We start from the raw sequence: 24,935 nt of genomic DNA on the forward strand, positions 1-24,935 counted from the left end.
AACGCCCAAGTGCTCTAGATGGAGTCGCACAGATCTTCGTACTCTGCCGTGCCCATCACTTCTTCATGAAGTAGCCTATCCAGAGCCCCTAACCTGCGTCACCGGGTCCCTCCCCGGGATTTCATTCCGATATAGATCTTCATCCTGCTCGTGACGTGGTATCCGCAGTGTAGTCTCCCCCTCAGCGGTGGTACGCGGCATTAATGTTGTAGTATCTATATTGTTCTGAAATCTCATCAGTTATTAGGGACTCCTCACTGATAGGTGCTAGGGGAGGAGTGTGGGCATACTGTGGTGGTTCATCGCCCGAATAGATTGGTTGTTCGAAGTCGGTGGCCGCGTGGGAGAGGATTGTGGGGTCGATTGGGGGGATTTGCGTTGTGGATGGAGGTTGTTGTTGTTGGTGGAATTGTGACAATGGTTGTTGGTGGATGTTGACCTGTGCTGTGGACGTGGTGTTTCCAGTCTGCTGTTGGGCCCCATCGACTTCGACAATCTTGTCTTCTTGCACTCTTACTTCACGGTCTCGTAGACGACGCATGAGCCCGAGGAACTGGGAGTTTTGAAACTTCTCGCTTGTGTTGTCTGCAACGCGCTCTAGCAGTCGACCTGCTGTTGCCGCCATCTCGTCATCGTCGTTCTTCGGGGGTTGTTCTTGCTTCTGCTCTTCCTCAGGTCTTTGCTCCATCCGTTGCATTATCGGCTCTGGTGTCCTCATGTAGCCTGCTGCTTCCAGGTCTTGCCATATCTGCTCTTCGCTCATCAGCACCCGTGAGCCCAGTGGGTACTGTGACATGAGGCGTTGGTTGATTGCCGTGATGAGCTTCTCGGCTCGGGTCTTGACTTCCTGAGGGGCGTCGCGATTTACAATTCTTTGCAGAGAGTCGACGATCCATCTCCCCTCGTTTGCGTCTTGCACCAAAGTACCGGTCCGTTCCATGTTCTCCATGTTTTGGAGGTATGTTACCGCTTCGTCGGTTCGTCCGAGACCAGTTTCGCTCCAGACCTGGATGGCAGAGTAGACAGCTAGAGACACAGTCAGCACTCGTAGCATGTTTGACGGACACTACACACCTGGCCGCGTTTCTCGTATCCGTTGAAGAAGAGGATCCATCTCACCCGGCCGGTCTAGGTCCAGCGCCTCTTGCGCTGGCTGTGTGTGTACTTGCTCTGCTTCTGCGACCTCCATCATGTCTTGTTGCGCCTGCGCAAACGCTCGTTCAAAGGCCGCCTCGTCGAAGGCGGGAACGTCGTCTTGGGCGCGCTGCTTTCCTTGTGCAACCTCGGATACCTGGGCGTTCTGGAAATTCGGTGTCTGCATGTATGCCTGTCCACCGAATCCACCCATGTTATATCCCGACATGCCTCCATATGTGTTCTGCTGCAAGGCAGGCGCCTGCGCGACCGGGGCCTGCTGCCTCAGGAAGTCCTGATGCCATGCTGATGCCGCGTTCGCTGGCTGCGGTCGCTGCTGCTGGAACGTCTGTGGAGGTGGGCTGCTGACGTTCAAGCGCTGGAAGTCAGCAGCCCAGTCGGGTGCCTGTGGGGATTGCGCAAACTGAGGAGGAGGAGGAGGAGGTTGTGCGAATCGCGGATCGAAGTGTTGGAAGTCGTGCGCCGGCACTGGTCGACCGGCTTGAAATGCATCGAACTCGGAGTCTAGTGCGCCTGCATTTAGTCCCGGTGATGATCTGAAGCCCTGCTGTCGGTTAGATTGTGCAAATGCAAGCCTCGGGTTTGATTACATACTTGGGCTGGTGAATGTCTGCCGACCAGGCGATCCTGTTGCAGTGTCCGATCGACGGTAGTATGTTTCTGGAAATTCTGAAGGGCGTTGGAAGGCCCGCAAAGCGCGTCGGCCATATTGAATCAAATAAGAACAAAAGCACGAGGGGTATCAACGCATGCTCTAAAGGAAGTGTGAGGAAGATTGTCGGAGAGTTGAGCTGCGGCGACTGCTCGTCATGTCCCGACCATGATCTGAAGCCGAGGCTCACTCACTAATACGGACCGAACGTCGCCCCACGCGTCAGATGCCAGCGACAGCCATGACGAACAAGCACGTGCTCCGCCATTCTCTTGTCACCCTTTGGACCGCGACCGGCGGAATCGCATCTCCCATACGTGCGTCGCACGGCATGATGCCGGAATAGTTTTAAAATTTAACACGCTCTCTTCCGTCAGTGGACAGCTGTGATGAGGTAGCACAAGACCGGTGAAGAGCTCGAAGCCGTTGAGACGCACAAACACGCACAAGATGGCACACATTGCTGCAGAGAACTGAGATAGAACGTATTGCATATGTCGTGGTCGCGTTTCCGAAAAAAGTCAAACGCCTATCCAAACAAGAGTAAGAGACTGAGCTGAAGTACCTATGTAAATGTATCCAAGACAGGAGGGAGGATTGGTATATCTTAGAAAAGAGCAATCGTAAAATCCAACACCACACAGACACTCACTGACCAGCGAAACCCGTCCTTGCACAGCCCTTCCCAATCTCATCCTACCTGAAGAACATCTCCCCCAAGCTGACGTTCGTCCTACTTGACGACGAGGCACCAACAACACTCCTGGAGCGAGACCTAGACTTCTTCCTCACAAAAGCGTATTCCTTCTTGCCCCTGCTATCACGACCCTCTGATTCTATGAACAGCTTGCTACCATGGCCGGTGCGGAGACGACGAGTGTGCTCGAAGAGAATGTCAGTCTCGCGTTGGGACATTTCCCGGAGGACGATGATGTACTCTGGGTTCTACCGCAATTGTCAGCACTTGATTTCGCATCATGTCAGTTGGTCAAGACTTACCACATCGTATTCATATGGGATGTCGTAGTAGTGCAGCGTCTCAACATCAAGATGACTCCTGTGGATCTTGGCGTATGTCGGCGGTGGAGGTGCAATGGCAATCTGATGGTGATGGTGGTGCTGTGGAGGTGGGGGAGGGGGAGGTGCAATTTGATGCATGGGATGGTTGGGCATCATGCCTGCTTGTAGGTGTCTTTCCCTCTCAGGGTGGACAAGCGCCTGGATCTGGTTATCTTGGAAGCCGAACTGAGAGAGCCTCTTGCGCATCGTCTCTTCGAGCTCCTTCTCTTGTTCCTCTTTCTTCCTCTTGTCCTCTTCTTCTTGTGCTTTTTGCTTTCGCATAAAGGCGTCGTACTCCTCTTTGTCCTTCTGCTTCTTTGCTTCTTCTTCAAGTCTGATCTTCATCATGAGTTCGTCTCGTGCCCTCTTTTCCTTCTCGGCATCCAAGACCTTCTTACGCTCGTACTCGAAGATGATACGGTCATGCTCTGCTTGAGCTTCGGCCTCTTCCTTGGCCTTCTTTCGCTGATACTCTTGGACAGCACGCTCTTGAGCTTCTTTTGCCTCTTGGGCCTGCTTAGCTACCTTGGCTTCGTTCTCGGCGATGATGCGCTTGCGCTCTTGTTCCATGGCCTTCTCCTTGAGCTCACGCTCACGCGCTTCCTTCTCAAGTTTGGCAGTGTTCTCGTCGATGATGCGCTGGCGTTCTTCTTGCTCTCGCTTTTTCTTCTTGTCCATTTCAGACAGGATCTTCTCACGTTGTTCCTCGGCCTCTCGTTGCTCCCTCGCTTGCTTTAACTTGGCCTCAGCAAGTATTCGTTTGCGTTCATCATCCTGCTCCCTTTGCTCCCTCTCTATCTTGGCTAGGAGCTTCTCACGTTCCTCCTCGGCCCGCTGTTGCTCTCTGGCTTGCTTCATCTTGCTTTCAGCAAGAATCCGCTTGCGTTCGTCCTCCTGATCTCTCTGCTCCCTTTCTAGTTTAGCCAGAAGCCTGTCGCGTTGTTCTTCGGCCTCTCTTTGCTCTCTAGACATCTTTGCCCTGTTTTCGGCGATGATAGAAGCACGCTTCTTCTCTTCTTCGACCTCGCGTCGTTCGCGATCTCGTTCTTCCTTCGTTCGCTGCAGCTCCCAGTCGCGACGCATACTCTCCTCTGCCCTCTTGATCCTATCCTCTTCTGCCTCGCGCTCTCTTCTATCCTGGATGAAGTCAAGCTCCACCCTGCGTCTTACCAGTTCCGCCCGTCTATCCATTTCCTCCTCTCGTCGTTCCCTTTCGAGTTTCTCTTCAGCTTCTCGGAGTCGCTGTTGCGACAGTGCCAAGTTCACCTTGTCTTCGTAGCCGTGATCTGGCGAATGATGACGTCTTTCCCTCTCGAGTTCTTTTTCAGAGTCTCGTAGTCGCTGTTGCGCGAGCGCCAGTTTCATCTTGTCCTCGTAGCTACGGTCTGGAGAGTGATGATGGTATCGCTCCTGCCGCTCTCTCTCAAGCTTATCTTCAAGATCTTTGAGGCGTTGCTCAGCGAGTGTCAACTTGATCTTGTCCGCATAGTTGGGCTCTGGAGAGCGTTGGCGTTCATGGTACTCGTGCCTAGAGCGCGAACGGTGTTCCTTCTTTAGATCTGCCCTCAACCCAGCGATCTCATCCTCCAAATCCTCAAATGCACCAGGCATCTTCTGTTCGCGTCGACCGCGACTGACCTCTGGGCCCTTCTGCTCAGAGCGCAAAACTGGTCGGCTATCATTGTCCAAGTGACTGGTGTTGTAGATTGTCACATTGGGGGCGGGCGCGTGACCTTGTGAGCGGGTCCTATGGAGACCGGTCGTGTAATGCACTTCTGGGGCCAGGTACTCGGTTGTGTGGCGAGCATAGTCGGGACGATAATGCGCATCATCCACAGTTCTCCGGGGCGGGGTTTTGGATGCTGGAGGATGAACATGACGGATGTTCAGGTGGTCCTTCGTAGTTTTGGAATACCACTCGTCCTCTTCGTAACTGTCCCACTCCTTTGCCAGCGGCATGGTGGGCGTATGAGTTGGGAATTCGAGGAGATTCAAACAAAGTATGTATACCGTTCAATGATAAAGAGATCACAAGACAGAGCAATCAATTCAAATTCTTTGTGTCTGGTCTCAGCTGCGGCGTGAACGGCGCAGGGCGGGGTGATGGAACAGACACTGAGGGGCGGCACAGAAGCAGATGTGACACGGTATCAAACAGTAGATAACGTAAGAACGCAAGAAATTGTCAGCACGAAAGTGCGGCTGCAGTGGAATTTGAAGGAACCCGCCCTCATGGTGCATTTGGGGGCTGAAATGCTCGCGATGCAGCTAGTCATCAGGCAGCTGCCGCCAGGGCTGAGGCCGGGGTTTCTCATGCGCGGGTCTGCTGAACACACATCAGCCTGTGGTGCATGTCTATCTGCGGGCGTCAGTCCAGACTGCCGTCCACACACCCGCGCTCCGCTCTGCGACGTTGTAATGCTGTCGTGTGCGATGTTTGCGACCATTTTGTTCTGCATCCTTCAGTCTTTAGCGGCGCGAGATGGTGATGGTTTGGTGGGGCACGTCGAAAACTGGTATACTAACCAAGGCGCTTAAGACCTCTTTCCTCTCTTAGCCGCGGGGGTCGCAACACCGTGAACGCTTGGTGAAATTGGTCGGCCTTACAGTGCTGTTATCTCCCAAAATCGTTGGATGTCATCGCTTTGTACGTTTTCGCTACCTGCATATTTCCCTCTTTATACGCTCCAAGACACATATTTGCACGAGAAGCGCCTCATGAAACAGTGACGCTCGCGTGCGACCCACCGAGGTGTTGTGACCACTTCCAGCTTTCATCGGAGTAAGCCTTCATGTGTCCGGGATGGGCGTTTTCGGTTAGAGCTGCCCCCAAGATCGTCCCGCATAGACATAGTCCAAGTTCAGCCACAACTTACCACTCATTATCGGCGGTCTGGATGGCCTAACATGTGGTTTGCTGCAGATGGTGCGGACCTTGCGAATCTGGACCATATAGGCATTCCGCGGAAGACATTGACAGCAGATCGTCATTTCGTTTGAACAACTCAATGTGAGCGGAGAGGTATCTAGCCAATTTTCAGCACCGGCCAACGCCAGCTATGCAAACATCGTATGCTTCATGATCAGATTTTTTCCTCGACGACTTCTTTCAAGCTCTCCGCTCGTCGAATCAGTTCTTCGTACACAGTCCAGGCAAGCGCACTGCTCATTGCCTTCCTCGCAATCCTGATACCAAGTCCATCGAACAAGCTCCGTAGACCCTCCTCCACAAGCATCTTCTTGCTTGCTTGTACCATATTCACGTAGCGGTCAGGCATTAGCTGTATCCGCGTCTTGATGGCATCGAAGGGATTCGTGACAGTCGTTCCCAGCCCTGCGGCTGCAACACCAGAAACAAAATTGATACCCGCGGATGTACTGGAAGAAAGCTTGGTGGATGTGCCGGAAGTTTCCTCAATCTTGGTTGCAAGACTGGAAAGCTTCCTCTTCGACTGCTCGTAGAATAGAACGTAAAGCCCCGCGTATGGTGCATCGCGGACGGCTGTTGCGCCGAAACCAGCAAAGAAGCCCTTGAGTCCCTCCGTTCGGAAGATGTCTCTTGATGCTGTAAAGAGCGAATTGTACGAGTACAGATTACTCTCGTACCGCACTTTCAAAACGGTAATCGGCATCATGATGAAGCCTGCCCATGTCCGCGCGAAGGCACCAGTTGCCAGGTTTGCGGTATTGCTCAGTTTTGGCAGAGAGCTTGAGTGCTCCGCTCCCCTCGCTGCCGCGTCGCCGCTCCCCGCTGCGACCAGACTCGCCCTATGTCGCAATGCATTGAGACTCGAAAAGTATATGGCAGATCCGAACCCCGTGCGTAAAGTGCTCGGTAGTGTACCCCTCCAGAATTGACGTATCGGGTTCGGTCCGCTGGCTATCGACTGGATGGTTCCATAAAGTGTGCTCGAGCGCGATTGTTGGACGCGGGTCTTGAGGAGGTCGGCGGGTTGGAGAAGGACTGCAGATAGAACACCTGAGTTTAATCCAGCGAAGAAGTGGACTGCATTGCTTATTAACAACTATGATCCCACCGGTCCCTGAAATGCAATAGCAATTACGCCCAATGCCTCTGCACTTACAGTAAGACGACGAGCGCTTTCCGCCATCTGACATTGCCGCGCCTTCAAATGTTCAATTGCTATATGAAGAGTGTCAAAGCTGCACTACGCATCATCGTAATAGCCCTGGAAAATGGCCGTGGATATCAGTATAAGATGGGGTAGTATCGGGTCAGCCAAACTCGTGTCGCGAAAAAGTGCATGACGTTTTGAATACATGTTCCGAGCACCGGCGTGTCGGTACGCCGAGGCACTATCTCTTCGCCTGGGTCTGGCGTCCGCGCCTATCAAAGCTGCTACGTTCAACATCAACTTGAAGACTATGAAAATGGGCACTTTCTCGTCGGCTGTATGTCTACGACTTTTTACTTCTAATTGGCAAAGACTGGTCAGCATGCATGTATTGTCAGTAATCTTTCGGTAAGAGTAAAACAGTAGTAGTGTGAATATTACATGAGTACAATAGTTCTAAGTATGGCATGTCCTCCAGGCTTAGTCCTCGTCGTCATCATCGTCTCCGAAGATGGCTTTGAAAACATCTTCGGAGGCACGTTCGATGGATAGAGCATCGTTTTTCTCCACGTCCACAACTGCATGTTTGCCCTCTTGAGTAGCTGTAGCAGCAGCAGGAGGAGTAGAGGCTTCAGGCGTTTGCCCCATCCAGGCAGGTCGCTGAAGAGCAGGACCATTAGTCAAGAACTCGTGCTGCAATTTCTCCATGGCTGACTTAGACACGGCTTCCTCTGTCTGGGATTTGAAGTGGTTTTCACCAGCATCAAACTCAGGTGGCATGTCTGGCGGAGGCTTGACGTTGAAGCGCTTGCACAAGAGTCGTGACGGATAAAAGGGAAAGCTGCTTCGAGTCATTGGGCCGTACATGCCTAGCTTTGCAGCCTGCTCTGCAGGATCCTCTGGCTTTGCGGCTGGTTGTCGTAGAAGGTTGTCAGTCGCTGCTCCACTACCACTCCCATTCAGGGTAGACGACGAGGAAGACGTGAACCGGGATGCCATGATGCCAGTCGTAGGCTTGAACACCTCTGCAGCATGTGCAAACTCCTGCAGCTCCTTGACCCAATCTGTGGTTGATACGCCATCGTTTCGATTTGGCAAATCTTCTTTCAGTCCTGCTTTCAACTCTAAAAAGCTAACATAGCGTGCACGCTTCGCCTTATCCTCCTCGTATGGCATCCAGCCAGTCGCCCCCTTGGCCAGCGCCGCAGCTGCCACGCTCTTCTCGAGTTTGGGCACAAGGCCCCACAGATCCTTTGCTTGGGCTTTGTTCGCAGGTAAATGCCCTTCAGGAGCAGCCTCTCCCAAGCCCTGGGGTAGATCAGCCCTACCGGATACTGCAGCCAGACGGTCTCGAGCTTCTTTGGGTATGAAGTCGAAAATGGATTTTCCGGGCAAAGCCTTCTCACCCAAGAGTGCTGAACGACCCTTTGCATCCAGTGTTGATGCTTTCGCTGCGTCGGCTACGGATTGATACTCTTTCGATTCCGAAGTTGGAGTGGCGCTTTTGGAAGATTTCCAGCCGGGTGGTATCTTCGGCGGAGGATATTTAGGCTTGCTTGTAGTGTCTGTGAGACCAGTCGCAAACATGAAACCAGGTAATGGAGATCTTCCATCTATAGATGGCCTGCTTAGCGAGACCAAAGCCTTCGACGAACTCTTCTTCGGAACAAAGACAACCTTTTCTCCCGCTCCTGCTTTGGCGAACTTGCTGGGCTTCTTCACTTTCTTCTCTTTGCCTATGGTCTTATTGAACGTAATTTTTGGGCCCAGTTCGTAAGGATCTTCGTCGTCAGAACCAGTGTCGTTGAGCACACCAACCCCAAAAGAAGATTTCTTCAGCCCGGGCTTCTTTACGGTTGATGCCTTCTTCGGACCTTCGAGATAGTGCAGGTCGAACTTGGATGACTGGTCCCCAGCGTTTTCCTCTACAACGCCCAAGCGGGCTTCTGATGTGTATCCCAAGCCTTTGCGACGGACCTCTTCTCGTGGCAAGGTCATGATCCGAGCATCTTGGGGTGCAAACATATGAGCTGACTCGTCCTTGGAACCGGATGCACCATCTTCAAGGTCGGCATTTCGGCGCACTTTGCGACCAATGCCCTGGTCTCGTCGCCAGCCCATCTTCTGCGCGAGCTTCACTCCCATTGTCTCTTCCTGAGTTACGAAGAGGCCGAAAAGTCCATCGTCGTTCGCGCGTCCAGCTTCGCCTATACCAGCGAAGTTTTGCGCAGTCTCTAGCTGCCGTGACTCTGCTGCTGCCGCCAGATCTTCCTCGTCCATGAAGTCTTCGGCTCGCTGGGCTTGACCACTAGGCTGGTCTTTGTTGCGGTTTGCGCGAGAGGAAACGAACGTTTTCGGGGTCCATCCTTCTTTAGATCCAACTGTATTAAAGTATCTTAGCATAGTCAAGAAGTCTTACGTTCGTGGAAGGTGTGGCTCGGAAACTTACCCTGCACTGAAACCTCCAGTGAATGCGCCGTGAAGCCTCCTTCTACCCTTCTCGTCTGTTACAGTCTGCTTCCACACAGGGACGAAAGCCCCGTCATCTCCATCTTCATCAGGGAGCTCGGTGCCAAGGGATATGTAGGCTGTTTGTCCGCCGCGAGAACGCTTTTGGGCGTTGGTTGGAGAAGGCGCGCGCGGCCGCTTGTATGCCATTGTAACGGTAGGAACAGGGTCGCGTAATTCGTGGTAATTGGTGGCGAGTCAGTTTCTTCTATACAGAAATTGACTATTGCATCTGATGGACTTGGTCTGCCCTATAGTCAAGCGAAGGAAAGTTGGAGCGCGCGATCACGAGCAAGCGGGCGGGTAGGTGACTAATCAGCCGCCGTCTCATTGGCTAGGTTAGTCTACCCAACTAAATGCAGCCACGAGGTATGTAAGAGCTATGAATTGCATGCGCTCCGAAGCAGGCAGTGCACAGCTCTACCAGACTCGAAGCCTACAATAGATGGCTTTCACCGCACATTGCTCAGCTCTTGTCGACTTGACTGCCGTTGAACTAAGGAGTTAGTGAGCTAGAGTGGGCCCGATGATGTCGTGCCGCGCCTGGGTCTTTGGGCCTAATGAGCATAAAAGCATGGCTGGTATCGCGGCTAAGGCCAGGGACCCTGATATGGCGCCAGCAACACAATGTTCTGGAGACGAAGGCGTCAGGAGGCGATGCTGTCTTTGTCTCGAAGACGAAGGGTATAGGCATGTAGATGGGGTGAAAGCCAGGATGAATGCATGGCCCCGAAGCTGTACCTACCCCACCGTATCGGCCCAACCTGGCGCGGTATTGGTAGACGAGCTAGGCGTGGAAGGAGGGAGCTATCGCGTTTGGCCTCGAACCGGAAATAGACATGAACAAAACAACACACAAGCTCGCGTTGGCCGTAATACATGCTGTCCTCGACTTGGATCCTGCATCTGCTCATCTGCTGTAACCCGGTGCTGGCTGCCCTGGGACCTGCATACGTCCAGACAGACGCACACCCAACACGCCGCCGCCTGTGCCAAGTTTCGCGACCACAACCGTCCACCGGCCCCTAACCTCTTGTACACTTACGCCGCATTACCCACCGAGGAGCGACAAAGTAATCTCTTCACATTGTCACGATAGCCTTGCCGGTGGTCGCTTCTGCGCTCGCTCCACGCCCTGTGCGTCTGTGCTAATCGAGGCCTGCATCTGCTCCCTGCGTTGCGCGTACCGTGGTAGAGAGCATTCGCCATGTCGGCCGCCGCCCCATCATCGCCCGCAGTCGTGCGCACTTCCTCTTCTTCGCGCAGATCCGTAGACAGACCCCAACGCTCCCAGAGCACCCAGAGCCGGCCCACTGGACACGCGCCCAGCCGCCATCAGCAGCAGAGCGGCCTCCCCAACGTCGCCCGGAGAGACTACGAGCAGAGCAACGTCGCCCAGGAGCAGCCCTCACGTCGCAGCGAAGACCCAGCCCGCACCGAATCCAGCAGACGAAGCCACTCGCGGTATGCGTCTGACGCGTCGACAACTTCCGCAATGCCCATCAACGGCGTAGCTGCCGAAGCCAGGCCGGGCCAGCCTCAGGCCGTAAACAAGCGCAGGACCACCATCACCGCGCCCAGCACAGGAACATGGGCGCTAGGAAAGACAATTGGCGCTGGCAGCATGGGCAAGGTCAAGCTGGCGAAGAACGCCGAGACTGGGGAGCAGGTGTGTATCTCTGGTCGTCACCGTGTTGGCACATGGAGGGGCATGCGCTTAATCGCGCATACTGCAACACAATGACAGCCAAGGCTCTGTGCTAACCACCCGTAGGCCGCCGTCAAGATCGTACCCCGACAGTCCCAAGACCAGCACCAGAGCGCTGCCGACCGTGAACGAGCCGACCACTCCAAAGAAGTCCGCACAGCCAGGGAGGCCGCCATTGTCAGTCTGCTGAACCACCCTTACATATGCGGCATGAAGGATGTGGTGCGCACGAACTTCCACTGGTACATGATGTTCGAGTTCGTCAACGGCGGGCAGATGCTCGACTACATCATCTCTCACGGCCGCTTGAAGGAAAAGCAGGCGCGCAAGTTCGCTCGACAGATCGCCAGTGCCCTCGACTACTGCCACAGGAATAGCATTGTGCATCGAGATCTTAAGATCGAGAACATCCTTATTAGCAAGATGGGTGATATCAAGATTATTGATTTCGGGTTGAGTAACTTGTTCTCACCAAGAAATCAGCTAAAGACGTTCTGTGGAAGTCTGTACTTTGCCGCCCCAGAACTGCTCCAGGCTAAGCAATATACTGGCCCCGAGGTTGATGTCTGGAGTTTCGGCATTGTATTGTACGTCCTCGTCTGCGGCAAGGTGCCGTTCGACGACCAGAGCATGCCGCAGCTTCACGCCAAGATTAAGAAGGGCCATGTTGACTATCCTCCATGGCTATCTGCGGGTATGTTGTCCAAAGACAATATCTCCTCTCAAGCTGACCGTATCCAGAATGCCGCAATCTGATCCACAGAATGCTCCAGACCGACCCAACTCAGCGATTGACTCTCTCGGAAATCATGAGCCATCCCTGGCTTACCAAGGGATTCAACAGTCCTCCGGAAAACTACCTGCCTCACAGAGAACCCGTGCAACTACCCCTCGACAGCGAGATCATCGAGAAGATGCAGGGTTTCGATTTTGGTACCACTGAATACATTACCACACAATTGACCAATGTCATCCAGTCGGAGGAGTATCAACGTGCGGTTCGAACAGCCGCTCGCAGGGCCACTGCTCAAACACCAGAAGCAGAGAAGAAGAGGGGTATGTTCGACTTCTACAAGAGACGCACTTCCATTGGAAGTCGGGAGCAATTGACAGCTTCATCGTCTGAAGATATCCAACGGGGAATGGACCCAGTGAACGCATACAGTCCTCTGCTTTCTGTCTATTTCCTCGTCAAAGAAAAGAGAGACCGTGAACGACAAGAAGCAAACCCAGGTCCTGCCGCCATGCCTCAGGAGCCAGACGAGAAGCCACTGAAGATGCCAGATCTTCCACCCCCACCGGCAGCGTATACCAACTCAGCTGCCTACGAGATGGCAGGCGAAAAGCCTACAGGTGGAAGGTCGCGACCGAGAGCTAGGACACATGGAGAGGATGACCTCACCGAGGGCCTGAAAAGAGTGGATCTCAACAATCCACCCCCAGTGCTGCCGCCTCACGTTCAGGCTGAACAGCCAAAGAAGGAGGGTGCCGCTGTTGGTCTGTTACGCCGCTTCAGTACCAGAAAGTACCGAAGTCATGACAAAGACCGGTCCGTTGAGCCTATGCCTCCACCCACTCCGGCCGTTGCAATTTCCAGTCCCGCCGAGCCTGCCCCGGCGCCAGCTTCCGTACCGAGAAAAAGCTTCAGCATTCGAAGGGCGCGTGGCCGTGACGAAGGCTCTGTACCGCATCTTCCAGAGAGCACAAACAGTGCAAATAACCAACCTGAACTGCTCTCCCCTCCTGGCAGCGGCAACAGCGCCGCTCGGAAGCTGAAAGCACTTGGCCGCTCCACAAGCGTTAACTCGGCTGATCTCCGGAGGCGACTCAGTCGCCGTGGACGATCTTCGGAAGACCCTGGAAACCCTCCTCCCACAAGTGGGTCAGATAGATCCGAGCTGAGTGCGCACAAGGTTCGTCCAACCAACGATGCTGCTTCTGATGACCTTACATCGAGCCCGCGACCTATGCAGGCGTCGCGGGCGAAGTCGCTCGGCCATGCGCGACGAGAAAGTATTCAAGCACGGAGGGCAAAGCGAGAGCAAGCGAAGGAAGCAAACGTACCCGAAGAGACAGATGCAGAGCTGGCAGAAGCACAGGCAGAAGCTAGTCGAAGTCCAGACGCTGTTAAGCCTGTGTTTCTCAAAGGTCTTTTCAGCGTCTCTACGACAAGCACGAAGCCACTGCCTGTCATCCAGGATGATCTGATTAGGGTGCTTGATCAACTTGGGGTCGAGTGGAGTGAAGTCAAAGGTGGTTTTAGATGCCGACATGCACCCAGTATTGATATGAACAAGCCCATGGATTCGCCAGCTTCCCCGCCGAGCGGGGCCCATAAGAGGAAGATCAGCTTCGGGGGGTTCATGGGCGGCGGCGATAGAGACCGTGACGAGTTCCGGGAGCAAAATCGAGCGCCGCAGACGCCGAAATCGCGATCACGGCCATCACCTGCGGACCAGAGCTATACGAATACCGACGAGTCTGATGGCAGCGAAGAACGGGATGAGCGACGACCGCGACGCGCAGTACCTGCGGGCGAAACGTCGACACATGTGCAGAGTGACATGGGCTCAAGCATGAGTCTTGTGTTCGAGATCTTGATCGTCAAGGTTCCGCTGTTAACGCTGCACGGCATCCAATTTAAGAAAGTGGATGGAGGTACATGGCAGTACAAGAACATGGCTCAGACTATCCTGTCAGAGCTGAGGCTTTGATAGTCTAGGTTGAAGTGGGTGTTTGGGAGCGTTTGATCATTTTTTGGCATCAGTGGGACATGTTCACTTCTACGAGCTTTGTTATGTGAATTGTAATTCTTCGTTGGTGTGGAAGTATGGCTGAAGCACAGTTTACGGGTAAGAACGCCCACGAATCTCCTTTGTCATCCTTCTGTAGTAGTTCGGGTGGTTGGTAGCAGACGAGACGGAAGGTCTTAGATCTCAAACTATACATCTTGATTAGTTTCTTGACTTCACTCGCGGGGTTGTACCCTTTTTGGACCCTTGATGTGCATCATGTGCCTCTGGAAACATATCGCGGTTGCCTTCCAACTTCACTATGGTGAGGCTGCTCTTGTACGGCTCTCTCACTGTATAGGCGGCTGCCTAAGGTTCACCTGATGCGGAGGCGGCGTCGATCTCGGTCGAAAGCTCGAGCTCCCGCGTGCGCCGCCAAGGCGTTGGATCCAGTGGGGTGTTTCGCGACCTCATCTCTCGAGTGCCGCCAAAACGAACTCACCACGCCTGATTGTCCACTGTCTGACCCTGAATCCACGTGCCCGCTCCAAGCAATCGCCGCTCCCCATATATAGTCGCGCAGACCTTCCCACCTTACCCCCACCCACAATCAATACGAACCTGTCGGTACTCGCGGCCAATGCAACATTTCCTCGCGCATCAGCAGCAGCAGCAGCAGCAGCAGCAGTACGGCGACTGGCCCGCTCAAACCCAAGCCCATCACCAGCAGCCCCAGCATCATGTAGGCCAGCACGGACAACATCAAGCGCAAGCCGCACAGTTGCACGCCCAACAACAGGCCCAGGCTGTCCAGGCGGCTGCCCAACGACAGTATCACCAACAACTCGCCGCCAATAATGGCACCGCTATCCCCGGCAATAATGCCGTTCCCCGCGGGCCCGCCAACGACGTTCAGGCATCCGATATTGGAATGACGGAGGAGAACAGGCGCGTTTTGGAGTGGATAGCTCAGCTCATGAAGCCTACCACGCGTGAAGCGGCTCTCTTGGAATTGAGTAAGAAGCGAGAACAAGTTCCGGAGCTGGCTCTGATTCTCTGGCACTCTTTCGGTACGAGAATTGTATGATCGAGCATGCGACTGGATACTAACGACCCTAGGTGTCATGGCCTCCCTCCTCCAAGAGATCATCTCCGTCTACCCGCTGCTCAACCCTTCGCAATTGACCGCCGCTGCTTCAAACCGTGTTTGTAACGCTCTTGCGCTTCTTCAATGTGTCGCTTCTCATACCGAAACCCGTGGCTTGTTCTTGAGCGGTAGGTCAGATGCCAACTGCACTGAGGCGACGCGACTAACGTACCTATAGCACACATTCCTCTCTTCCTCTACCCATTCCTCAACACAACGTCCAAGTCGCGACCCTTCGAATACCTCCGTCTTACCTCCTTGGGTGTCATCGGTGCTCTTGTCAAGAACGACTCTTCCGAAGTTATCAACTTCCTCCTGACAACTGAGATCATCCCGCTTTGTCTGCGTATCATGGAGACCGGCTCAGAGCTCAGCAAGACAGTGGCAATATTTATTGTCCAGAAGATCTTGCTAGATGACATTGGTCTTGCTTACATATGTCAGACTTATGAGCGCTTCTATGCTGTAGGCACCGTACTTAGCAACATGGTCAACCAGCTTGTGGAGCAGCAAACCGTCCGCCTGCTCAAGCACGTTGTGCGCTGCTTTCTCCGGTAAGTTTCTCCTATCTCTGCCTTTTGTACATGTGATTAACTTCAACAGCTTGAGCGACAACGCCCGTGCTCGTGAAGCGCTGCGTCAGTGCCTGCCAGAGCCTCTCCGCGACGCCACCTTCTCCTCAGTTCTACGAGATGATGCGGCCACGAAGCGCTGTCTTGCCCAACTCCTGATCAACCTCTCTGACAATGTCGTCGATGCCGCGAACAACCAGCAGCTTATGCATTAAAAGGACTGGCTGCGCGGCTTCTTACACTCAACATTGACAATCTGGCCGGGTCACTTCAGCGTTCTTGAATACCCCCTCTTCGCCTTCTGTGTATTTCTGGCTTCGGCTTTGCTTCATTTGGCGTGGCAGCACGCGTAGACGACATACCCCTCAGTTCGATCGGATTTGGCTTACGAAAATGGTGCGGTTATGGCGTTAGGGTTTCTCACATGGGATACCCGTAGCAACACTGTATCTTGCAGGTGCTACTTCCTTCACTTGCCTTGTTACTTTCTTCTAACACTCATGGTCATGGCGAGGAGTTCTCGGGCATTGCATGGCGTAGTGCACTCATCAATGCACGGATCCTAGGAGGAAAAGCAAGTGTACTGTATTATATATATCATTTTCTTCATACAGATGGGCAATGCAAGCGTGCTTCTATAAAGACGTATTCCCGTATTAGTGATATGGGGGGCACGTGTGACGATATTAGCAAGCAAGCAAGCAAATCTGCAGGTCTTCAGCGTACGTGAATATCGGGGCCTTGTCCAAGTTGCCGAATGCTCAGCCCTTTGCCCTCTATCGGCGTTCTGCGTAACAGTCACACACGCGCCAAAACGGCTTAGCGCAGCCTTCGCTAGCGGCCTCGCGTCCACAATGCACCAAATCCGCCGCCACCCACTTCTTTTCTTCAACCACCACCGTACAGAGCCACCAAAGGAAACGATATCCTCTGGGAGACACACCAGCCAACATGTCGAAAATCTCTGTCGCCGGCGTTCGCACGAACGTTCAACAGCTCCTCGAGTACTCCAACGAGACCAAGAAGAGGAACTTCCTCGAGACCGTCGAGCTCCAGATCGGTCTCAAGAACTACGACCCCCAGCGTGACAAGCGTTTCTCTGGAACCATCAAGCTCCCCACCCTTCCTCGTCCTCGTAAGTCGATATCAGCATGCCAGTACAAGGGCGCAGGCTAACAGATACCAGGCATGAGCCTTTGCGTTCTTGGTGACCAGCACGACATTGACCGTGCCAAGCACCATGGCGTCGACGCCATGAGCACCGACGACTTGAAGAAGCTCAACAAGAACAAGAAGCTCATCAAGAAGCTCGCCAAGAAGTACGATGCCTTCATCGCCTCCGACGCCCTCATCAAGCAGATTCCCCGTCTCCTCGGACCCGGTCTCTCCAAGGCTGGAAAGTTCCCCACTCCCGTCTCCCACGCTGAGGACCTCGCCAACAAGATGAACGAAGTCAAGTCCACCATCAAGTTCCAGTTGAAGAAGGTTCTCTGCATGGGTGTCGCTATTGGCAACGTTGGCATGACTGAGGACGAGTTGATCGGTAACATCATGTTGGCCATCAACTACCTCGTCTCTCTTCTTAAGAAGGGATGGCAGAACGTGGGCTCCTTGACCATCAAGGCCACCATGAGCCCCCCCAAGCGCCTCTACTAGAGGGTCGGTCGTTACTTCTGCTGGGTTATGTCGTAGCTGGCTGTCGAAAGACGACTCGCTACGGATTACGATCTTACGGAATCTCGATGGAATGAATACCACCCGATGGGTCTAGCTAGCTTGAATGCATGCATGAACCCGTTGACCATCTATACTTTTGCATTCGTCTGTGCATGCTTGACTGTGTATGTTGTCGTGTGAACCCGAACCATGTCTTTGAGCCTCTACCTTCATATTGAACCTGACCCGTGCACCGGAACTGGACCCTCGTCTTGAGCCTATGCTATCCATATGAAGGGTAACGTCCGGTTGTCTATTGAATTCTCTGTCTCGCACGGCCATATTATGATGCTCCCAACCTCTCTTCCGCACGCTGCCCCACTACCGAACTTTTTCCCAGCCCGCCGCAGACTCTTCCAGCTCTGTGCGCACCGCTGACTAACGCCTTCCTAGCGGCTTGGCGTCGTGTACAAAACCACGCAGCTCTCCGTCCCTCCTTCCCTTTCTCCATCATCAGTTGGTAATCTACATACCTAAAAATCGTGGCTCCGCGAAAGCGGCTTGCTGAGAGTTATCCCTCTTTCTTCTGTGGATAGTTCTCCGTTCCCGGCCCCGTAGATCGATACCGCCTGCCTTTCCTACCAATTGCAATTATCCGTGAAAAGATGGATTGGAGTTGTGGGGTGGTGTGGGACATTCCTTTATGTTACGATACATTGTGTTTTCTGAGTGAGACGCATTGACAGCCGTTGTCTGAATGCTTGCGTGCTGCACTGTTCTTCGTTGTCGTTGAACTGCTGTTCGGACGTCTTGCGCAGAGACTTTTTGGCGTTTTTGTGGGGCAGCACTCTACAATGCGAACCTTGTGGTCGCCCGTCGCCGACGTACGAAGCTGCTGTGCTAGCTTTGGGAATACGTCAGTCTGGACTGAGCGCTTTCTACTGTATGCGACCATGTTATTCAAGTTGCAGTCTTGAGGCCCTCGGAAATCTGGGAGCGTAATTCATCGTACACGCATGCGCCATCGCTATATACTTTGACCTATGCAAGGAGAGGAGATTGTATGACATACTACAATGCTGTCTATACGTCGAATATATACAGAGGCTAGCGACTTAGACTACTTCATCGTCGTTGCATCTCTCTCCACTTGTCGAACGCCACCTCGGCTGTCTCGTTGGTCATGCCGCACCGCTCGCCCAGCATGCTCCACGTCCTCATCCGTATGATCTTCTCAACCGCCCGCTCGTTGCGCATGAGCATGGCTAGACTCTCTGTTCTTGTTTCCTGTGGGAAATAACGTCCCGAGTATGGATCTAATCGCTCGTCCACAGTCCGTTCTCGTGCCTTGGAGTCCTCAATCTGCCGCAATACACTATCCGGATTGTCGGGATCCGGTGATGTCGCAACACCCGCGCAATAGTCTAGTACATCCGATCGTACTGCCCAGCTTGGGAACAGCACTTTCTCTTTGAAACCCTCACACTGTTCTGGTTCTAAGGACCGACCGTGGCCGGGCGATGGCAGCTGTCGTGTACTTGTGGATGTCGGATCGAAGCCTCGTTGCGCTGGTGTAAGAAGAGCATTAAGGTTCTGTGTGATGGAATCATCAATCGCGCCGCGTGATATACGAAGAAAGTCTGTTTCAGCCGACTTGTGTATTAGTTAGTGAGCTGGCTAGCAAATCAGTTGGGGTGCTGACCTCGCAGTGCGGTCTGGTTGAAGCAGAATTGTGGCGTGAGGCGAGGTTGCGCAGAGGGTTTCGACATCTTGAGCGGCGATGATGGCTGGGAGGGGGTAGTGGAAGTAGACGGCTCCGAGCGTTTCCAGAAGTAGGTCGCCAGCTTGAAGACAATCGATAGTAGTAGACAAGATGATTTGTAGGGTTGTGAGACTGTATGTGTCAAAAGTGATGATGCTCAAGATGCCGCCTAATCCATGTCGGCTTAATGATGTCAGCAGGGGTCGGGGGGTCCGTTCAACTTTCGCGTTTCGGCAGGCAGGCGCGACGCGCCTGCCGCCTAGACCACCGTCTCAATCCATCCTCAGAGCATGCCCTTCCGCTTCAATGCTGCCTGTTGCTCTTTCACACCGCGTTACAAATTGACTCTACTGCCTTCAATTCGACCATTGCAATCTTCATCCATCTTCCTGCGCTGCAATTACCCTCAACAGCCTAGTGGCGCACACAACGTCCGCACTTTCGTAGCCATGGCTCCCAAGCAGGCTACTCTCGGGTATGTCAAGTCTTCCCAAACTACTTTAGGGTGCGGCGGCAACATCGGACTGTATCCATTGAGTTATCCTGCGATACTGACGGTGTGTCTACAGAAAGTTCTTCGGAAAACCCAACGGCGACGCAACAAAGCAGCAATCGAAACTGTCCTTTTCCACAAGACCGAAGCCTGTAAAGAACGAGGTAGAGACCAAAGAGGAGCCTCGCTCATCGCCAGAGGAAGTGAAAGAGGGGCAGAATGACGACGTTGATTCGGATGCAGAAGTCAGGGCACCGGTTAAGAAAGAGGTAGAGACGGACGACGATGCCATGGAAGTCGACAGTACAGCATCTGACACGGGAAAGAAGAGGCAGATCAAAGAGGAAGAAGAGGAAGAATCCGAAGAAGAGCCCCCGACGAAACGCCAACGACGGAAAACTACCGAAGGAAAGAACAGCCCGAAGAAAGCTCCTGCGAAGCCAAAGGCCGACAAAGCACCAGAAAAGTCAAAGAAGAGGGCCGCTAAACCGAAAGCTGCGACACCAGAAGATGACGACGAGGAAGTCTCAGCGCCAACCAAGGTTGCAAAGAGCAAGAAGGGGGCCGAATCGTCACCTGTGCCTGTGGAGGATGATGCTGTTTCAAACAAGGAAGAGGAAGATGAGGTGGGGAGCTCAGAGGAGGAACCAGAAGAGGTCAAGACCAAGGCGAGGAAGAAGGTCCAGACTACTCTTTCGTCCAACATCAAAGACCCATATCCTGACTGGAAACCCGGTGAGCCAGTGCCATACGCCGCACTCTGCACAACGTTTTCGAAAATCGAGATGACGACAAAACGTCTCGAGATTCTCGCCCACTGCTCACTTTTCCTTCGTCAAGTGTTACGATTAACTCCATCTGATATGCTACCGACTGTTATGCTAATGGTCAACAAACTCGCAGCCGACTACGCAGGCATCGAGCTGGGTATCGGCGAGTCTCTTATCATGAAGGCTATTTCTGAGAGTACCGGACGAAACTTGCAACAAATCAAGAGTGACCAGAATGAGATCGGTGATCTAGGGCTCGTTGCAGCGAAGAGTCGCTCGAAACAACCCACCATGTTCAAGCCCAAGTCTTTAACCATAGAAGGCGTACGAAAGGGACTAATAGGCATTGCTACTGTTGAGGGACAGGGAGCTCAAGGGCGCAAGGTCGACGGCATCAAGAAGCTCCTGTCAGCAGCCGATGCGCACAACGCTGGAAAGCATATCGATATCGAGAAGGACAAGGGTGGGCCTAGCGAAGCCAAGTTCATCGTCCGAACACTAGAAGGAAAACTTCGATTAGGTCTTGCTGAGAAGACTGTCGTAGTCGCTGTTGCGCAAGCTATGATATTCCATGACATGTCCCAGGAGGGCAAGACGCCATCAACAGCAGACTTGGCAAAGGCCGAGGCCATGCTGAAAACAGTCTATAGTGAGCTTCCCAGCTACGAAGTCATTATCCCCGCAATGCTCGAACATGGTATCATGAACCTGCGAGAGAACTGCCGCCTACAGCCTGGTGTACCGCTTAAGCCTATGTTGGCAAAACCGACAAAGTCAATTACAGAAGTGCTCGATCGCTTCGAAGGTAAAGACTTCACCTGCGAATACAAGTACGATGGTGAGCGGGCGCAGATACATTTTGTTGCGCATGACGCAAAGCAAGAAGGTGAAAAGATGGAGTTGGCAACCATAGCTCCAAGCGCTGGCAAGAGTGACCGAGGTGTGTCGAACATCTTCTCTCGGAATTCTGAGGATCTATCGAAGAAGTACCCTGATATTCTCGCCAAACTACCGACTTGGGTCAAAGAAGGTACAAAGAGCTTCGTTCTTGATTGCGAGACGGTGGCTTGGGACATGGTAGAAAAGAAAGTGTTACCGTTCCAGCAACTCATGACGCGAAAGAGGAAAGATGTCAAGGTCGAAGACGTCAAGGTAAAAGTCTGCGTCTTCGCTTTCGACATCCTCTACCTGAACGGCGAGGTAAGTTTGTCTGATTTCATTCATTATCGTGTCAGTGCTAACATTCATAGGCCCTTGTGACCAAGTCCTTCCGTGAGCGTCGTGAACATCTCAATGAAGTGTTTGTACCTGTCGAAGGAGAATTCGCGTTCGCCAAGTATGGTAACACCAACGAGTTGGAAGAGATCCAAACCCTCCTTGAAGACTCCGTAAAGTCAGGAAGCGAAGGACTCATGGTAAAGATGTTAGACGGACCAGAGTCCTTCTATGAGCCATCCAAGCGCTCACAGAATTGGCTCAAGGTCAAGAAAGACTATCTTGCTGGTGTCGGCGACTCTCTGGATCTCGTCGTCCTAGGAGCGTACTATGGCAAGGGCAAGCGTACAAGTTGGTATGGCGCCTTCCTTCTCGCCTGCTACAACCCCTCGACCGAGAAGTATGAGACAGTATGTAACATTGGTACCGGCTTCTCGGAGGCCATTCTCGAGACCTTGCACAAGACATTATCCGAAATCGTTATCGACCGCCCCAAACCCTTCTACACACACTCCACCGGCAATAAAGACCAGCCCGACGTCTGGTTCGAGCCGCGCTATGTCTGGGAAGTAAAGACGGCCGATCTGACCTTGTCACCGCGGTACAGAGCTGCTGCGGATGAGGTCTCTGGTGGTGGCAAGGGTGTCAGTTTGAGGTTCCCCAGGTTCATCAAGGAGAGAGATGACAAGAAGCCAGACCAGGCCAGCTCTAGTCGCATGATTGCTGAGATGTATCAAAGACAGGAGAGTGTCAGTAAGAACAAGGGGCCAAGTGCTGATGATGACTTTGAGTATTAAGGTAGTCGACGATTCAGGTCAAGCGCGACGACGGATAACATTGCACGAGGTCATGTCATATCTCGCGACGAAATCACTTTAGTATAATAATGCCCAAGTTTCCAGATCGTTTACTTCCGTCCTCTACTGAATTCTGAATTGTGCTTTTGCTCTTGGAGGAGAATGTGTGATGGCCATGTAGCAACTGAAAATTAGGCAGTGTGCAGGAGCGCGGGCAGTAGCACATAGAAGTAACGCCGCCAGAGAGTGGAAAGGCTTGTGTACTGTTAGACGTATATCCAAAGGCACTCACTGTGCATATTCCTGAATAGGCTAATAAGATATAGGATAATCTACATCTCTGTCTCTGGTATCTGATACAACTTCTGGAAGACAAGCTTCTTTGCAGGTATCCAATGCGACACGAATCTTATCATGCTATGGTGCCATAGAATCGAAAGCGCAACAGAAGTTGCGTGTACGGACGAATCGAGTTGATTCGTGTTTGGTACTGACTCGTCCGCTCGCACTGAGGCCTCCCAAGAGACCCCAAGGCTTGAACGACACCCTGGACCACCACAACCACAACAGCTGCACAACGAATTCCATTGCGGATCACGGCGTCGCCATCTCCCGATATCATCCAGGCTGAAAAATACTAGTGGCAGCTCAACTGTATATCCACACACACGCCACAGTCCCCACAACTATAAGCAAAACTCCACCAGAGTCTGCGAGGATGAGCGGCACAAACTTCCGCACTCCAACAGGGACTCGTTCCGAAGCAACCCCCGCTTTTGATTGGCGCCGCGCACTGTACCAACACAGTCGTGACAGCCCGCGTAGTGGTGTCTGCAATCTCCGTCTGGTATGAGTCTCTTGAGAGGGATCGACACCTGGGCTGCTCCGCGGAGCTTAGAGCCGTGAGGAGATACAGTTAGGATGGTACTCCTGTTTACTTTGACGCAATTGAAGTCCCTGTTTGAGACGGCCCGGGTTCTAGGGTAATATTGGTTCGGGACGGGAATCTCTTGCAGGCAGGTATGTACGCAGTTGATGTTGAAAGGGGTGTCGTTCGTGCATGAAGGAGTTATTGTGTTGGTAGTATTAGCCTATATTCCTGGTGTCTCGCTTTTCCTCGTTGGAATGAAATTTGTATTCATCTATTGTACACACGTTGTTGTCGTTTCTCGTGTCACTGCTTGGGCAGCCATCATGTACTATTTTCGCGGGATGTTGCCCTGAATGTCGCAGATCAATGAAGTCTATACTAATCCAGGTGTTCTCTGATAGGATTCGTAGAGAGACTAAGAGAGGGCTAGACCATCATCGCTGAGGAAACAGTACGATTTTCTGGGTATCATGCCGACTAGGCAGTGGGACGCCGAAGCCAGAACGTATAACCGGCGCTTAGCAGTCAGCCCCCGCGCCGACACCCTCTACAGTACAACAAGTCGCAGACACTACATGCAATCGGCGATACACAAGGCTCCCAACACTTAGCACTGCCGGAACCCGTTGTGACACACCACTCACGAGTAAAAGCGGATACGGTAGCGTCGGAGATAATGGCCGGCTGCTTTTTGCTTGGACCGCATTCTTACATGGCAAACCAAGACGAAATAGCCTCAATCACAAACAATGGCATCCGAGTACAAAACCCTCATAGTACCTTTAGGGCTTAGTTCATCGGCAGTCATACATATGCAGGGTCCAGAGCCCTGTGGCAATATCATGCTACATGTAACGCGATTGGAAGGCCCCGTTAGCGAACTTTTACATATCCATGAGAATCACGACTCGCTGCGAAATTAGGAAACTCGAAACGAGGGACACGTCTGATCTAGAAGGCGGAGGTTTGGGTAATCTTGATGTTATGAAAGAGCCAAGTTTTCAGATAAACTTAGCCGTATTTTTTAGTTGTACAAGTGGAGATGAGTGCAGTTTCTTTCTTGTTTCTCATTCTGTGGTTGCCTGCAGTTCTATGCACTTCTCGCTCGTCCGGACTCTTTCTTTCTTGGTTGCCCAACCCTCTTGCCAAGTTTGCATGCCACACCCCCCTTTTTCTCCATGGCCACGTAGAGATTCGTTTCAAGCCTCTGTTTGAACCAAAGCGTCTGGGAATGGTAGTCTGCTTCCGAGTCGCCTTCAAAAGAACAAGCGAACTTAGCCCAAGTACTGTCTCGTGCGGAATGTAACAGCAACAGTTGAATCAAGCTAGTCCAAGCGACAGTGCTACGACACGCCCTCTCCGCCCTCTTCTCCCCGCAGCTTCACCGAGGAACGAGGCTCCACCCACACAATCGAAGCGAGCTCGCGTGCCTCTAGCTTGTGTAGCGTGCAGAGTTCGTAAAAGCAAGGTACCATGACCTAGTACATGTATAAAACTTTGGGTTTGAATATCAGCGAGAGTAGCCCTTCTGATCGTTCCAAACCATCTAGTGTAACGGCGAACGACCCAGCTGCAGTGAATGCGTGGCCCGTGACAGCCCCTGCCAGTACGCGGAAACGGAGAACACGCAGACCAAACGGAGACATAGGTATCTGGAAGAACTGTTCCAATTGCTCAGAGATCTGCCGGAGGAGGAGGCGGGAGAACTTTTAGCAAGAATCAGAGCTGGTATGGATCCAAAAGATATCGTCGATACTGTTAG

General features: G+C 52.8%; 9 protein-coding genes across 9 annotated transcripts; 4 read left to right on the forward strand and 5 right to left on the reverse strand.

The window, feature by feature from the left end:
- Nucleotides 1–85: 85 nt before the first annotated feature.
- Nucleotides 86–1,960, reverse strand: CC77DRAFT_1018911 (hypothetical protein). Its single transcript, XM_018524722.1, has 3 exons — nucleotides 1,750–1,960; nucleotides 1,075–1,699; nucleotides 86–1,026 (listed from the first exon to the last, which is right to left on the reverse strand). Exons 1-3 carry the CDS (start codon nucleotides 1,861–1,863, stop codon nucleotides 182–184), a joined length of 1,584 nt encoding a protein of 527 aa, XP_018387334.1. The 5' UTR covers nucleotides 1,864–1,960; the 3' UTR covers nucleotides 86–181.
- A 543-nt stretch (nucleotides 1,961–2,503) lies between these two features.
- On the reverse strand, nucleotides 2,504–4,825 carry CC77DRAFT_1059829 (hypothetical protein; the record flags this gene model as incomplete). The annotated part of the gene is made up of 2 exons (XM_018528278.1): nucleotides 2,504–2,752; nucleotides 2,807–4,825. The coding sequence occupies 2 exons, from the start codon at nucleotides 4,823–4,825 to the stop codon at nucleotides 2,504–2,506; spliced, it is 2,268 nt and encodes a 755-aa protein (XP_018387335.1).
- Nucleotides 4,826–5,949: 1,124 nt separating this feature from the next.
- Nucleotides 5,950–6,985, reverse strand: CC77DRAFT_1059830 (mitochondrial carrier; the record flags this gene model as incomplete). The annotated part of the gene is made up of 2 exons (XM_018528279.1): nucleotides 5,950–6,872; nucleotides 6,952–6,985. The coding sequence occupies 2 exons, from the start codon at nucleotides 6,983–6,985 to the stop codon at nucleotides 5,950–5,952; spliced, it is 957 nt and encodes a 318-aa protein (XP_018387336.1).
- A 437-nt stretch (nucleotides 6,986–7,422) lies between these two features.
- CC77DRAFT_1048888 (DUF1604-domain-containing protein) lies at nucleotides 7,423–9,879 on the reverse strand (the record flags this gene model as incomplete). Its single annotated transcript, XM_018527559.1, has 2 exons — nucleotides 9,392–9,879; nucleotides 7,423–9,337 (listed from the first exon to the last, which is right to left on the reverse strand). Exons 1-2 carry the CDS (start codon nucleotides 9,598–9,600, stop codon nucleotides 7,423–7,425), a joined length of 2,124 nt encoding a protein of 707 aa, XP_018387337.1. The 5' UTR covers nucleotides 9,601–9,879.
- A 778-nt stretch (nucleotides 9,880–10,657) lies between these two features.
- CC77DRAFT_1059832 (Pkinase-domain-containing protein) lies at nucleotides 10,658–13,872 on the forward strand (the record flags this gene model as incomplete). The annotated part of the gene is made up of 3 exons (XM_018528280.1): nucleotides 10,658–11,119; nucleotides 11,225–11,852; nucleotides 11,900–13,872. The coding sequence occupies 3 exons, from the start codon at nucleotides 10,658–10,660 to the stop codon at nucleotides 13,870–13,872; spliced, it is 3,063 nt and encodes a 1,020-aa protein (XP_018387338.1).
- Nucleotides 13,873–14,212: 340 nt separating this feature from the next.
- On the forward strand, nucleotides 14,213–16,287 carry CC77DRAFT_1018916 (cell differentiation protein rcd1). The gene is made up of 4 exons (XM_018524723.1): nucleotides 14,213–14,960; nucleotides 15,010–15,165; nucleotides 15,216–15,591; nucleotides 15,641–16,287. Exons 1-4 carry the CDS (start codon nucleotides 14,531–14,533, stop codon nucleotides 15,822–15,824), a joined length of 1,146 nt encoding a protein of 381 aa, XP_018387339.1. The 5' UTR covers nucleotides 14,213–14,530; the 3' UTR covers nucleotides 15,825–16,287.
- Nucleotides 16,288–16,520: 233 nt separating this feature from the next.
- CC77DRAFT_1018917 (60s ribosomal protein-like protein L10A) lies at nucleotides 16,521–17,418 on the forward strand. The gene is made up of 2 exons (XM_018524724.1): nucleotides 16,521–16,744; nucleotides 16,796–17,418. Exons 1-2 carry the CDS (start codon nucleotides 16,561–16,563, stop codon nucleotides 17,263–17,265), a joined length of 654 nt encoding a protein of 217 aa, XP_018387340.1. The 5' UTR covers nucleotides 16,521–16,560; the 3' UTR covers nucleotides 17,266–17,418.
- A 972-nt stretch (nucleotides 17,419–18,390) lies between these two features.
- Nucleotides 18,391–19,034, reverse strand: CC77DRAFT_1059835 (hypothetical protein; the record flags this gene model as incomplete). The annotated part of the gene is made up of 2 exons (XM_018528281.1): nucleotides 18,391–18,905; nucleotides 18,968–19,034. 2 exons carry the CDS (start codon nucleotides 19,032–19,034, stop codon nucleotides 18,391–18,393), a joined length of 582 nt encoding a protein of 193 aa, XP_018387341.1.
- A 442-nt stretch (nucleotides 19,035–19,476) lies between these two features.
- CC77DRAFT_1007425 (DNA ligase 1) lies at nucleotides 19,477–22,302 on the forward strand (the record flags this gene model as incomplete). Its single annotated transcript, XM_018523478.1, has 3 exons — nucleotides 19,477–19,502; nucleotides 19,597–21,490; nucleotides 21,541–22,302. 3 exons carry the CDS (start codon nucleotides 19,477–19,479, stop codon nucleotides 22,300–22,302), a joined length of 2,682 nt encoding a protein of 893 aa, XP_018387342.1.
- Nucleotides 22,303–24,935: the final 2,633 nt, after the last annotated feature.

This window comes from Alternaria alternata (genome assembly GCF_001642055.1).
Source record: "Alternaria alternata strain SRC1lrK2f unplaced genomic scaffold CC77scaffold_7, whole genome shotgun sequence".
NCBI lineage: Eukaryota > Fungi > Ascomycota > Dothideomycetes > Pleosporales > Pleosporaceae > Alternaria > Alternaria alternata.